This window comes from Chiloscyllium plagiosum, unplaced genomic scaffold (genome assembly GCF_037043375.1).
Source record: "Chiloscyllium plagiosum isolate Xiang-an unplaced genomic scaffold, Cpla_swu_hap1 HiC_scaffold_7, whole genome shotgun sequence".
NCBI lineage: Eukaryota > Metazoa > Chordata > Chondrichthyes > Orectolobiformes > Hemiscylliidae > Chiloscyllium > Chiloscyllium plagiosum.
In genome coordinates, this window is record NW_028270145.1 from 56,680,133 (window position 1) to 56,695,984 (window position 15,852).

A 15,852-nucleotide genomic window follows, 5' to 3' on the forward strand; every position below is an offset into this window, starting at 1 on the left:
AACAGATGTTTTCATTGTACACTGAGCCATTGACCTAGAAATGCAGGAGTCCTGTCAATCAAAATAGAAAGAGCTAATGGGAAGGTTCAGAATTTGACTTTGTCCACACCTTTTCCTTTCTGCTGGAATGTGGATTCTCACTCAGCACAGCGCTGATTTGATCAGTTATTCTGTTTGAACAAACCTTTCACCAACGCACTCTTAAGTAAAGCGCAAGATTGAACGTGAATGTGACAGGCACAATGGTTTGCAGTGACCATTTCCCAGTAATCGCGAGTGGCTGAGTTTCTGACTATCCGCTCGAGTTTTCAATACTTTGTAGGCTGTCCTGGATTCGAGACTCAGCCGTCGTCTTCGCCAGGTCCCCTTGTTCGGACAAAGAAAGACCGAGCTTGATTCCAGATTCTTAAAACATTTCATTAGCGTGTAACGTTCACCAAACACGACATGCTGCTAGTGTAACGGAGTGGCTAATTGCCGGAAATACTTTTTAAATCAATTAATGTTTTATTCCTGAACGGATTTCAAAAGTATACCTTTCATTTAGCATATTGTAAAAAAAATCGTGACATTTAGTGAGTCATTTAGAAAACCTGTTCACTGTTAAGGGGTACAACAGAGAACAGCCACTCCAGAACCCAGATAAGGGCAATCCCAACAAAAATATCAACTGGTCTCTCAGATCAGTTAAACACAGTCGCTTCCCTTTGGCGAGGTAGCCGCTTCCGATCCTCGCCAACTCATCCCCAAGTTTCAGATTTGGGAAGTTTACAAAACTGACGCTTTTGTGCGCGAATAAAGTGAACATGTCAGCGAGACTGAAGAGAGAGCGTACATTTACCGCACCTAAAGCGCTAGATGTATATTTACCCCGAGCGACCTTTTGGAATGAATGCTTCCCGCTCGTAAATGTCTGTCCAGATGCAGAAATACCGGGTGAATTGATGTCGATTTCACTGCAGGTCATTTCTGTATAAACGCAATGTATGAGTGTTACCCCAGGTTAGCGAGAAGCAATCAGTTCCAGGCATAAACTTAGATCCAATAGAAAATGGACTGAAACATTTGAACGGATTAGACGCTGGGGTCTGCACCTTTTGATGCTTCATTGTTTTTTTTCCCTTCCCGCAGGGCACCCTCGCTTCTTCAACCAACTCTCATCTGGTCTTGACATTATCGGCTTGGCTGGAGAGTGGCTCACGTCAACAGCTAACACTAACATGTAAGTTCGAGAATGCACTTCATTCCACTTTATTATTAAGGACAGCATCACAAAGGAAAATGCATCCGATTCGGACATGTCTCCGTGAGAATTTTTCACAGCTCATCAGATTTGAATGAGGTTACCCAGAGGGATTTGAAGCCACCCAGTCCTCCTCTATAGTGGCGCAGACTGCCCAAGGGCAATCTTCCTGGGCACATGATTAACTTCAACATAAAATTCTCATATCATTTAGAAATTGGAAATAACCCAGCACCAGAGTTTAGAAGTGCAATGACGAATTTGTAGCTGTTTATTTACTTCGTACACCAGAGAGCGCTCTCGGGCAGGTTGCTGGTCCACAGAGTGAAACTGGCAGAAAACAAAGCATTCTACGAAAAATAGTCCTTTTAAGCAAATGCAATGACAGGGTATGTAAAATATGTACAACACGATAAGGTAAGTGCAAAGTATTGACGTTATCTGTTGTCACATATGAACACGCCTCGAATATTAACCCAAACAAACAGGATTAGACAGAATCCCAAGTCCCTCAGTACAGCGGTCATTGCATTAGTGTAACAGAATAAATCACACATATTTGTAAAAACTTCAATACTTAAAGACACATTACGACATTAGGACAAGTTGGAATGAAGAGCAAACGTAATATCGATATGCCTGAAAGTTGTTTGTGCTGAGAGTTATCGAATGCATTCAGAGTATGGGGGGGGGGGGGGGGGGTAGAACGACGCCGAGCAGCCAGGATCCACGAGTCTGGAGCATAATTGTTAAATCAGCCTCTCTGACAGTGAAGTGAGTCTGATCCTCACTGAAATGTAGTAGCATGGGAGCTCTGTGAAGGTGAGTTTTGAAATATCCACAAAGCTCCGTTCTCTCAGCATTCCATTGAATTGTTTGAAGGTTCTCATGGGGCACAGCATTTCTCCCCGGTGCTATAAAAATACAACATCTCACGGAGCCCTTCCATTTCCGGGCTGCTGGCTTTGTGTGCTGCAAGCGCTCCAATCCCAATGGCCTATTTTAAACCCTACATCCCGTGTGACATGAAAAAAAGACTATTATTCTCTTGGAACTTTATTCACCTCTACACTGACTTTATCCCCTTCACCTCTAATATTTTTCTTCATAGGTCTGATATTTCTTACGCTGATATTTGTCAATGTCATTGGTCCTTTAAATTCCATTTTACTTAAACTGACTTCTGCTGTCCATGTCCATTCAACAGGTTCTTTTTTTTTTACTTTGCTCATCTCCATTGATACCTTGTCTCCCAATGCAATTGATATTTTCTCAGTATGTATTCTCACAGAACAGAATATTTTACTGCATATTCTCCCCTACTTAAGTATTGTGGCACTGTGGCTCAGTGGTTAGCACTGCTACCTCACAGTGCCAGGGACCCCTGTTCAATTCCAGCCCCGGGTGACTGTCTGTGTGGAGTTTGCACATTCTCCCCATGTCTGTGTGAGTTTGCTCTGGTTTCATCCCACAATCCAAAGCTGTGCATGTCAGGTGAATTGGCCATGCTAAATTGCCCATAGTGTTAGGTACAATAGTCAGGGGTAAATGTTGGGGAATTGTTCTGGGTGGGTCTCTCTTGGAGAATGCTTGTAGGGCCGAAGGGCTTCTTTCCATACTAGAGGGAATGTAATCTCCACTAAGTCAGTGTCTTTAGTCCTCTTTTTGTGGTTTTTATGAGGACTGCATTTGCTGGCATGCAGGAGCATGCACAGTTATAGGAATGTTGACATCAGCAGACATATGCTTTTTATGTACAGCCCTATACCATTTTCTCTAGAACATTTAGGCACTTACAGTCATAGAGTCATACAGCAGAGAAACGTACCTTTTGGTCCAACATATTTGTGTTGACCAGACATCCCAATCTGACCTCATTCTATTTGCCAGCATTTGGCCTATGTCCCTGTAAACCCTTCCTATCCATATGCTCTTCCAAATGCCCTTTTAAATGTTGTAATTGTACCCACCTCCAGCACTTCCTCTGGCAGCTCATTCTGCATGACTTGAATCTTGGAATTCTCAATGTTTCCAAGATTCTTTATGGCTCTTTTATGTGTATTTTTAAAAGCCTCATATAAACCTATATTTTTGACCATGCTTTTGGTCTCCTCTCATGTCTTTAATTGTTAGGAAACTGCTCATCATGCATTAGGCAACTCAGGATGTTTTATTATATTATAGTGCTACAGAAATGAAAGTGTTACTGTCTTGGCAGTATTGACTCAAATCACTGTACATTAAGGCACCTACCAATCCATTCTTTGAAAGAATTAGGCTAACGTGATCAGATTTTCTTCTCAAGGTGTACACTGCATTTTTCATTCACATCTGCAGTGGATATCTTTAAAGGCTGAGTATTTTCCTCTCTTTGGCTATTTGGTAATCATCATTTATAATTACATTTGACATTTATTGATTGCCATGGATTACAGAAACAAAACTGCCCTTGGGGGATCATCACCTAGATAATTTTATGTGACTGATTGTTTTTGGATCTTTGCAATCCAGTTCAATATTCTTAATTATCTTTGCTGGCTGCTTGTCTATATTTATTCTGTTCAGTGAATGGTCTGTGAGTTCAAATAACAGGCATTCCACATTATTTACAATGACATGTTTACAAATGATATATCATGGTGTTGAACCTTTTTTAAAATAAAATTAATTGGATTTTGCTAGATAAATGGCAGTTATACCTATATTTCATAGTTAGGAGAAAGTATTGCATTGTCATCTAAATATTTGTACCTGAGAATAATTTTGATCTATTACTTATAAATGAATGACTTGCAACCTTTCATCAAAAGCATTATGATTAAAAATGAGATGGTAACTCAGAAGTGTAGTCACACATGATACTTTATCTCACAGGTTTACATATGAAATAGCACCAGTTTTTGTCCTAATGGAACAAATCACACTGAAGAAAATGCGAGAGATAATTGGTTGGCCCAACGGGGATGGTGATGGAATCTTTTCACCTGGTAGGTAGTATTATCCATTTAGTTCAGTAGGATTTTCAATCTATAACCATGTAACCACACAAAATTGGTTCTTCTGTCAAGCCAGTGAAAGCAAACATGCAATTTCAGGTTCAGCAAAAAAATCCAACTTGAAAATTATTTTTCAGTTTTCGTATCCTTACTTGTATGATGCTGTTATGCATCAGCAAAATGACAATTCAATATAAATATTTAATTAAGAAATGCACGTGAATATAAACAGGAACTCTAAATTTAATAGCCTAGGCAACATGTTGTAAATTAAAGCTTTGGATATCACTCTCTTCCATTGAAATAGATTTTTTTGCAATTTTTAAAACTGTCTCTCCTATAGAGATCCAATAAAAATTATCTGGATTTTTAATATTGAATGACAGAAGCTCAATATCATGAAAACTTTGTTCTTTTATGCCACTAATATTATTTTGTTTTTCTGATGTCATTACTAGGATGTGTTCAGCATCAACACAAATATGTTGTTTCACATTGATTTCCTGAGACTGTAGGATACCCTCAGAAATAATAGCTAAATAAGTGTCAGAAAATGTATCTTCTCTGTTGTGAGACAGTTTGAAAACCTTATTTGCTCTTAGACTTGCCTACTTTCCAGTTTAAAGTTAATCATGCTATTATTCCATTGTGAATGTAGGACAGTGCTGTGTGCAGGTAGCACTAATTGCTCTATTGAAAAGAATGCTTTTCAACAGGGGTACATTTCAAACTAATCCACAACTATAACCATTAAATTCTGAAAATCCATTCAGATGAAAAGTAAATATTTAAAAATTAAAAGTGAAATCTAGAAAATCTAGCTTCACAAAAAAATTTGATTCCTGTGTCCCATTTGTATTTGATTTTGCATTTCAACTAATTGCATTTCAACTAACTTCAGGCTTTTGTCCTGGCCTAAGAGAGATTATGGCTATAAACACAGAAATCAGTTGTCAACAATAACTGTACCTTTCCATATGAAGGAAAATAGACAGGATTTTTAGCAGGTACTGTAACAGAAATCATTGAGCTGCTAGTATATATTGAATTTATGGTTTCAAGCAGCAACTTTTGGAACATTTTTGAAAAGGTAAACTTGTAAAAGTACTCCTGCTAAATTTATTTCTTTTTAGGAGGGGCTATATCAAATATGTATAGCATAATGGCAGCTCGTTACAAGTATTTCCCAGATGTTAAAGCCAAAGGGATGATAGCAGCTCCTAAACTGATTCTGTTCACATCAGAAAATGTAAGTTGTGTGATTCTTCAGATTTATTATTGATTATTTATTTCTTCAAGTTTACACGTATTTTCTAATATTAGTAATTTTGAACATATATGTTTTTTACAGAGTCATTATTCAATAAAGAAGGCTGGGGCTGCCCTTGGTTTTGGAACAGACAATGTGATTTTATTAAAATGCGATGAAAGGTAAAATTCAGTATAAAGCCGCAGAGTTCATTTCAAATGTACACATGTTAATGATCTGAAAATTATGATGCTATTATCTGCTGATTTTCCAACCATGAAAATTATAAATTTTATACTTTTTTTTCTATAATGATTACAGAGGAAAAATAATGCCATCAGATCTGGAAGCAAAAATTATTGAAGTTAAGCAAAAGGTATGTGTCCATGTTTAATTCCAATGATCTAGGTGACTGTAACTTACATTAGAAGAGATTGTGTTTTGTTATTGTTAACGCAATTTCTAATGCCCAATTATTTATTATAGAAACCCTTGGTCTGGATTTAAAATGTTGTTCACTGGTATATCAAAAAAACTTCCATGTCTTTACAGGGTTATATTCCAATTTATGTTAATGCAACTGCAGGAAATACAGTATATGGTGCATTTGACCCCATTGAAGAAATTGCCGATATATGTGCTAAGTATAATCTCTGGCTCCATGTTGATGTAAGTTATATTTTTCCATTTTAACTCTATCATTCATCTATCATATTAATGGAAAAACTGTACCAGTAATCATGTTTTCACTTATTTGCAGGCTGCATGGGGAGGTGGACTTCTGATGTCCAGAAAGCATCGCCATAAACTGAATGGTGTTGAACGGTAAATGCTGCACTCTTTAAGAATATGTATTGGTTGACTATTGTAATACTTATGGCATCCATCTATAGTTGAACATATTCCTGGAGCGTTCACCTTGATTTCCCACCTCCAACTGCCCCATCTAGTAAAACAGCCTCTTAGCTCAACTCCAGTACTTTCATCACCAATAAATACCAGTAAATGTTTACAGAAAATGAAAAGTTCACAATTTTCTTTACTAGCCCTATTATTTTTGGACTGCATATTTACAACAATATGCAGGAGAGTAATCATTAAATCTTTAAAACCCTAGAATAATCATGGGGAGTTAACAACCCTTGTGGAAAAAGTAAAAATAAAAATGTTTCATTTTTTTTGTAAATGGCTCTCTGCTTTCTGCCCATGTGAGAATTCTTTCAAATTTCCTTTTCTTTGTTCTCTGTTCTTTTCTGTGTTTCTCTTTATGTTTGTCATTTCTGTATCCACTTCACATAAAACAAAGAAACCAACTAATCAACTAACTAAACATAAACATCACATTTACACTTATGTGAGGAATAAGAGAATGGTCAAAGAAAGAGTAGGCCCGATCAGGGATAGCATAGGGAATTTGTGTGTGGAGTCTGAGGAGGTAGGGGAAGCCCTAAATGAGTTTTTTGCTTCTGTCTTTACGAAAGAAATGAACTTTGTAGTGAATGAAACCTTTGAAGAGCAGGTGTGCATGCTGGAATGGATAGAGATAGAGGAAGCTGATCTGCTGAAAATTTTGTCAAACATTAAGGTTGACAAGTTGCCAGGCCCGAACCAGATTTGTCCTCGGCTGCTTTGGGAAACGAGAAATGCAATTGCTTCGCCACTTGCGAAGATCTTTGCATCCTCGCTCTCCACTGGAGTCGTACCTGAGGACTGGAGAAAGACAAATGTAATTCCTCTCTTCAAGAAAGGAAATAGGGAAATCCCCGGCAATTACAGACCAGTAAGTCTCACGTCTGTCATCTGCAAGGTGTTAGAAAGGATTCTGAGGGATAGGATTTATGACCATCTGGAAGAGCATGGCTTGATTAAATGCAGTCAACACGGCTTTGTGAGGGGCAGATCATGCCTCACAAACCTTATCGAGTTCTTTGAGGATGTGACTAGAAACGTTGGTGAGGGTCGAGCTGTGGATGTCGTGTATATGGACTTCAGCAAGGCATTTGATAAGATTCCCCATGGTAGGCTCATTCAGAAGATCAGGAGGAATGGAATACAGGGGAACTTAGCTGTCTGGATACAGAATTGGCTGGCCAACAGAAGACAACAAGTGGTAGTAGAAGGAAAATATTCTGCCTGGAAGTCTGTGGTGAGTGGTGTTCCACAGGGCTCTGTCCTTGGGCCTCTACTGTTTGTAATTTTTATTAATGACTTGGATGAGGGGATTGAAGGATGGGTCAGCAAGTTTGCAGACGACACAAAGGTTGGAGGTGTCGTTGACAGTATAGAGGGCTGTTGTAGGCTGCAGCGGGACATTGACAGGATGCAGAGATGGCCTGAGAGGTTGCAGATGGAGTTCAACCTGGATAAATCGACCATGACCCCACCACCCCCATCACCAAACCATCATCTCCCAGACCATACAGAACCTCATCACCTCAGGAGATCTCCCACCCACAGCTTCCAAACTCAGTCCGGGAACCCCGCACTGCCCGGTTCTACCTTCTTCCCAAGATCCACAAGCTTGACCACCCTGACTGACCCATAGTCTCAGCATGCTCCTGCCCCACTGAACTCATCTCTACCTACCTCGATACTGTCCTATCCCCCCCAGTCCAGGAACTCCCCACATATGTTCAAGACACCACCCACGTCCTCCACCTCCTCCAAGACTTCCGTTTCCCCGGCCCCCAACGCCTCATCTTCACCATGGATATCCAATCCCTCTACACCTCCAACCGCCATGACCAGGGCCTCCAAGCCCTCCAATTTTTCCTCTCCCGACATCCCCAACAGTACCCTTCCACCGACACTCTCATTCGTTGGCCAAACTCGTCCTCACCCTTAACAATTTCTCCTTCGAATCCTCCCACTTCCTCCAGACCAAAGGGGTAGCCATGGGCACCCATATGGGCCCCAGCTATGCCTGTCTCTTTGTTGGCTACATAGAACAGTCGATCTTCCGTAATTACACCGGCACCACTCCCCACCTCTTCTTCCGCTACATTGATGACTGCATTGGCGCCACCTCATGCTCCCACGAGGAGGTTGAGCAATTCATCAACTTCACCAACACATTCCACCCCGACCTTAAATTTACCTGGACCATCTCTGACACCTCCCTCCCCTTCCTGGACCTCTCCATCTCCATTAATGACGACCGACTTGACACTGACATTTTTTACAAACCCACCGACTCCCACAGCTACCTGGATTACACCTCTTCCCACCCTACCTCTTGCAAAAATGCCATCCCGTATTCCCAATTCCTCCTCCTCTGCTGTATCTGCTCCCAGGAGGACTAGTTCCACCACAGAACACACCAGATGGCCTCCTTCTTTAGAGACCGCAATTTCCCTTCCCACGTGGTTAAAGATGCCTTCAATGCATCTCGTCCACATCCCGCACCTCCGCCCTCAGACCCCACCCCTCCAACCATAATAAGGACAGAATGCCCCTGGTGCTCACCTTCTACCCTACCAATCTTCGCATAAACCAAATCATCCGCCGACATTTCCGCCACCTCCAAAAAGACCCCACCACCAGGGATATATTTCCCTCCCCACTCCTTTCCGCCTTCCACAAAGACAGTTCCCTCCGTGACTACCTGGTCAGGTCCACGTCCCCCTACAACCCACCCTCCCATCCTGGCATCTTCCCCTGCCACCACAGGAACTGCAAAACCTGCACCCACACCTTCTTCTTCACCTCCATCCAAGGCCCTAAAGGAGCCTTCCACATCCATCAAAGTTTTACCTGCACATACACCAATATCATTTATTGTATCCGCTGCTCCCGATGAAGTCTCCTCTACATTGGGGAGACTGGACGCCTCCTAGCAGAGCGCTTTAGGGAACATCTCCGGGACACCCGCACCAATCAACCAAACAGCCCTGTGGCCTAACATTTCAACTCCACCTCCCACTCTGCCGAGGACATGGAGGTCCTGGGCCTCCTTCACCGCCGCTCCCTCACCACCAGACGCCTGGAGGAAAAACACCTCATCTTCCGCCTCGGAACACTTCAACCCCAGAGCATCAATGTGGACTTCAACAGTTTCCTCATTTCCCCTTCCCCCACCTCATCCTAGTTCCAAACTTCCAGCTCAGCACTATTCCCATGACTTGTCCTACCTGCCTAACTTCTTTTCCACCTATCCACTCCACCCTCCCCCCGCCCCGACCTATCACCTTCATCCCCTTCCCCACTCTCCTATTGTACTCTATGCTACTTTCTCCCCACCTCCACCCTCCTCTAGCTTATCTCTCCACCCTTCAGGCTCTCTCCCTTTATTCCTGATGAAGGGCTTTTGCCCAAAACGTCGATTTTGCTACTCCTCGGATGCTGCCTGAACTGCTGTGCCCTTCCAGCATCACTAATCCAGAATCTGGTTTCCAGCATCTGCAGTCATTGTTTTTACCTAAATGCGAGGTGATGCGTTTTGGAAGGTCGAATTTGAAAGCTGAGTACAGGATTAAGGATAGGATTCTTGGCAGTGTGGAGGAACAGAGGGATCTTAGTGTGCAGGTACATAGATCCCTTAAAATGGCCACCCAAGTGGACAGGGTTGTTAAGAAAGCATATGGTGTTTTGGCTTTCATTAACAGGGGGATTGAGTTTAAGAGTCGTGAGATCTTGTTACAACTCTATAAAACTTTGGTTAGGCCACACTTGGAATACTGCGTCCAGTTCTGGTCGCCCTATTATAGAAAAGATGTGGATGCTTTGGAAAGGGTTCAGAGGAGGTTTATCAGGATGCCGTCTGGACTGGAGGGCTTATCTTATGAAGAGAGGTTGACTGAGCTCGGACTTTTTTCATTGGAGAAAAGGAGGAGGAGAGGGGTCCTAATTGAGGTATACAAGATAATGAGAGGCATAGATGGAGACTATTTTCCAGGGCAGAAATGACTAACATGAGGGGTCATAGTTTTAAACTGGTTGGAGGAAAGTATAGAGGGGATGTCAGAGGCGGGTTCTTTACACAGAGAGTTGTGAGAGCATGGAATGCGTTGCCAGCAGCAGTTGTGGAAGCAAGGTCATTGGGGACATTTAAGAGACTGCTGGACATGCATATGGTCACAGAAATTTGCGGATGCATACATGAGGATCAGTGGTCGGCACAACATCGTGGGCTGAAGGGCCTGTTCTGTGCTGTACAGTTCTATGTTCTATGTTCTATCTTGGGTTGAATGGCTGCTCTCTGAGTCGCAAATTTTCTCTGGCCCAATGAGTTACAACATATTGAAAAGAAAGCAAATAGTTGGTTCATCTGTTAAACCAATGTGATAAATGATATTGGTTATACCTCATTTAAAAGGAAAAAATAGTTTTGACCATACATTGATGACACCAATTTCAAATATAGCAAAAAAACAAAAAGAGCTAGAGAAACTCAGCAGATCTGGCAGACTCTGTGGAGAGAGAAGCAGAGTCAATGTTTCATGACTCTTCAGAATTCTCAGCTCTCAGACTTAGTTCTGAAGAAGTTAAATCTGTTTCTCTTTTCACAGATGCTGTCAGATCTACTGAGTTTCTCCAGCATTTTTGATTTTATTTTAGATTTCCAATAACCACAGTGTTTCATTCTATTTTTAAACATAGCTCTTTCCAGATCAGGTTATACTGTATTGATTGATCTTTACTAAGCACCTAACCATTAATACCATCATGCTGTATGGACCAATTAAAATGATAGCAAATAATGCTGAACTTGTTTGATCATGCTTTAAGCATATGTGACATAATTACAGAATGACTTTTCTTCAAGGGCCAATTCAGTCACTTGGAATCCCCACAAGATGATGGGAGTTTTGTTGCAGTGTTCAGCAATTCTTGTCCGAGAAAAGGTATCTACTTGAATTATTTTTCATAATGTAGATATTATGAGCTTTCTTTGAGTTGAATTGTTACAACATAGTAAGGATGGTTTAGCTTCTTTTACAACACAATTCTGCACATGTATTCAGTTCTAAAACAAACATTATTAACTATTTTGGCAAATGGTATGAATTGCAAAAATTGTCATTTACGTTTCACTCTAACTTTCTTTAAGAGGACCTTTGTCTCGTCATCCAGAAGTAACATAATTCTAAATCTTATGAAGGGGAATATTTGTAATAAATTAAGTATCATACATCTCCTTCTATTTCTATGTCTGTTCAAAACTCCTATGGCTGAACCCCTATGAGAAAATCTTTTGTGCAACATTTTCAAGTTCTGTTCTTGTGGCCTGAAGGTGGGGCACTGCCTTAATTTGAGTGGAACTTTGTATGACAGAGGTAACTCCCCACTGTTTCACTAACTCACCTTTCACTGATGGGCATGGTTTTGTATAATAACCTACCCGTGGATAAGAATCATAAATTTCAATCCAGTTAAGTTTTTGGTCTCAGATTTCTCAACATTTTTTAGAGTTTTAGATTAAAATTTATCTCTAGACCCATAATATTCAGACACATGCTCAGAAGCTTTACATATTTACCTGGGTTAATACTTAGTAGATTGGATGATCCAGTTGATTGGTCTAGTTTTGCACTAGAATTTGGATTTGAAACCAGCCCAAGCTGATGAATGTCCCTTCCAGGCTAGTAATACCCCTAGGGAACTGAGTTTGAAAATAGAATCACAGCACAAAACACCAAAAATAAAATTTCATATGGATATTGTTCTGATGTTGATATGGAGCCAATTTTCATCTACTTCAGACATTAACTACAACAAACTTGTTCGTATTTGGTAAACACATTGTACACTGAATGTTCTTTCATTCACCTTTTGAGCACTGAAAAAATGTAACAATAACTGTGATTTTGGAAAAGGTTTGTAGCTCAGGTTGTGGATCAGGTAGTAAGTTTGCTCGCTGAGCTGGTAGATGTGTCCTCAGACATTTTGTCACCATGCTAGGTAGCATAACCAGTGAGCCTCTGATGAAGCGCTAGTGTCTTTCCACTCCTGGCAATTCTAAACCTCTCATCTTTGCTTCTTATCATTTACTTTTGACTTATTTCCATATCAGTCATGCGCAATATTTGTTCAAGATTGTGGGCACTCTTGTCTTTTTCACCTGTCGCAATGATAGTCAAGTTCCAATCAAGATTCAGGTTATGGTTTATACGATATGCTTTCATCATGGTTCAAACTCCAAAACATAACATAGAAGGTCTTTCTTTTGCCCACTATGTTTAGATTCAGGATCAAAGTCTGAAGTAGATTTGTGGCAAACAAGTGAATGAGTTAAAAATATAAAGAGATACAACTTTCATTGACAGCTGTTTATTAATACACAAAGGTGAGAGATTACTTAATGCTAAGCACTTACTTTGCCTACATCTTTTAAACAGGTACTTGGATTAAGAAGCTGATATTGGGTGAACTTAGTAGTATTAGGTATGAACATACAAAATTTGGCTGATTGCAAGTAATCCTACAGGGTTATTTCACCTTTCTAAAGACAGATTGTTCATCAGCTAACTCATGGGAAAACAGTGAAGTTTGAGACAAAAACTGATGAATGGCATTATGTGGAGTTTAGGTGTTTGCCTCGTGGGGTCCGGGCCAATGCACCTCAAACTAGTGAAACCACAGTTTGTTGGAAAATGGTACAAAGCCAGGACAGTGGTGGAAATATGGCAGTGGATTCCATGCTCTCTGTCTACCTTTCTACCATCTACTTGCCTGTCTCTGAACAATCTGAAAGTTTACAGTGGGAGTAAAGAGAGGAACAACTAATGGCCACTCAAGGACTGCAGGCCACCACTACCTTCAGTGGGGGAGGCCCACACCATTTGTAAAACCCAGTAGTTTTAGTTGCACACACTGATGTCAGGTAAGTGGGAGGACTTCTTTTGCAGGTCTTTTGGGCCCATCAAAGTCACTTCTACCCTCTGCTTAGCCTCTTGAAATTGGCCTACCTCCACCCGTTTCACCAATGTTTGAGATCTTTACACCAAATAACCTTTTGCCTTCATAGTCACAAGAAAACCACTGACATGTACATTCCCTTTCCTAGATCAGCAGTGTCACACATTCTCTTTAGTAGCGAGGCATTGGTAGATCATAACATTAAGCCTTTCCTCAATCCAGCAGGTACTGAAAAGACATGCATTGGTGTTTGATTGTCTTCTATTTTAATGGTAGACTATGAATATACCAATCCTACTAAGAATCTGACTCTTAAACCAGCAATAACTTTATTTAAGCAAAACAAATAAATTGAAAATTAACAACCTGATATAGCAAATTATACACTTTGATATTATCCTTGATATACAATACAATAAATAATCCTTCCACTTTATCTCCAAATGTAAAGCATAAAACAAGTTCACTTGACAATGAAGTTCAATCTGACCCATAAGGTAGCACAGATTTAAGATACACAGTTCCTCTGTTACTACATTTCAGTGCCTTCCTCAAATACTTATCAAATAGCAATCACACAAAGTAGCTAGGATTCAACTTAGGCTTTTGGTTCAATTGATTTAATTGTTAAGATGGAGGATCCAGAAGAGTAATTCTCTTCAGACAGTGTTTCTGCTGAATGATTATGGCAGAATGTATGTACTAAAAATCTGTGCAGAGGTACTTTAAATGACCGATTTCCATTATATATAGAAAATTGAGTGACTAATTATAATAATTCAGAATGTCTATGTACTCAATAGATATCCACAGATGAATGCACCAGATGGCTGCTATGTGCTGTATAGTTTAAGTTACGCCAGTCAATTAGAAATTAGTGAATAATTATATTTCTACCACAGAAAAAGAGAGCATTGGATGCAACTAAATTTGTAAATTTACCATTTCTGTACCTCTTGGTCTTTGTCCCAATTATAAGAAGTATAATCGAAAGAAATTATCAGAGAAGTTCTGACCATTTTAGTATGTTTGACTTTTTACAAATGCAATATATTTAGGTAAGATTTTAACTTATGAACAGTGTGAGGTGGGGTGAAAATTCATTCGGAGTTTAATTTAGATATTTGTGTGATTATTAAACACTGTACATGATTTTTTTTCTAGCCTCAACTGTCAGAATTGCTTTTTTTCTGGTTTCTCCTTACAAGCACCTCCTGCATTGGAAACAATCAACCAAAGCAGTAGAGGAATTACTTCAAAAAAATACAAAAGGTTTTTTTTAATTCACAAAACTATTTGACTCAGCTCCAACATATGAAGCAATGGGCCAGATTTTGCTCTCACTAGTGAACAAATGACCTGTTCATCTTGTTTATGTTTGCTCGCAGATTTTCTAAGGGGCTTTGCACTGAACTATCCTGTACATGAAAGAACCAAAATGACACTACACTGTCTGCAGGAAATCTAGGACCTGTATGTAACAGGATAAGCAATTGTGCATCTCCTTAACTAATCAGGATTGAAGAATCATCAAGTGTTAGAATCATACAGCATGGAAAAAGACCCTTCGGTCCCACAGTTGCACGCTGACCAGACATCCCAATCTGACCTAATCCCATTAGCCAGCATTCTGAATTATTATAATTAGTCACTCAATTTTTTATTTATATCCATCTGGATGCCTTTAAATACTGTAATTGCACCCACCTCCACCACTTCCTCTGGCAGCTTGTTCCATACACACACCACATGAGGAATTTATCCTTCAGGTCCTTTTTAAATTTTTCCCCTGTTACCTTAAACTTCTGCCCTCTAGTCCTTAATAAGCAATGCAGAGTCTGAACCAGGATGTCTCTGCTAGAATATTCAATTCAATGTCACATTAGGTGTTCAAATTGAATGAAGAGCAGGAAAGGGAAGTTGGATTAAGGAATTGAGGTAGGAGAGATAGTAAAAAAAAGTAATTTAATTTTTGTTATTTGTTAAACTCCAATTTAGCTCTGAAGGAATGAGACTCCATATCTGTAAGAGTTAATTTACAATTCCAAAGAAGCTATTTGGTATAACTTAAAACTTATTATGCATTTAAAAAAATAAAGTTTTCAGGACTGGATAAACCCTAACGTTTTCTGGAATATTTAGCAGGCATATAATTACAAGTGTATGAGGTGATCTAAATAGATTTTCAGATTCATTGCCTAGGTTACTCAGCCTTGTCGGGAAACCCTGCTTCAGGCTGTACGTTGCTGATACCTTGTTTGTAACTTCGTTAGTATGGAACATTTTCTATTCAACCTGTGCAGAGATATTATTATACACCTCTGGGGAAGGTGGGAATTGAACCCAGACGTAGGAACACTACCACTGCACCACAAGAATCCCATTAGTTTGAGAGTTAGTTATTTTAATGTGTATCAGGTATGGATCACTTGGCATCTGTCTTGGCTCTAAAAACAGAAGAATATGGTTTCAAGTTCCATTCCAGAACATAAGTATTTCAGAAAAAA

The 15,852-nt window shown here is 40.0% G+C and overlaps 1 protein-coding gene across 3 annotated transcripts in view; it reads left to right on the forward strand.

Annotated features, from left to right (window-relative positions):
* Positions 1–15,852, forward strand: part of LOC122551587 (glutamate decarboxylase 1) — a 63,388-nt gene that overhangs the window by 13,648 nt on the left and 33,888 nt on the right. For all 3 annotated transcript variants that reach the window (XM_043693707.2, XM_043693709.2, XM_043693711.2), the window contains 8 exons: positions 1,132–1,222; positions 4,118–4,230; positions 5,373–5,488; positions 5,591–5,670; positions 5,810–5,864; positions 6,041–6,157; positions 6,249–6,313; positions 11,253–11,331. In XM_043693707.2, the coding sequence (XP_043549642.1) occupies positions 1,132–1,222; positions 4,118–4,230; positions 5,373–5,488; positions 5,591–5,670; positions 5,810–5,864; positions 6,041–6,157; positions 6,249–6,313; positions 11,253–11,331 (716 nt within the window). The remainder of the gene's footprint in view (positions 1–1,131; positions 1,223–4,117; positions 4,231–5,372; positions 5,489–5,590; positions 5,671–5,809; positions 5,865–6,040; positions 6,158–6,248; positions 6,314–11,252; positions 11,332–15,852) is intronic.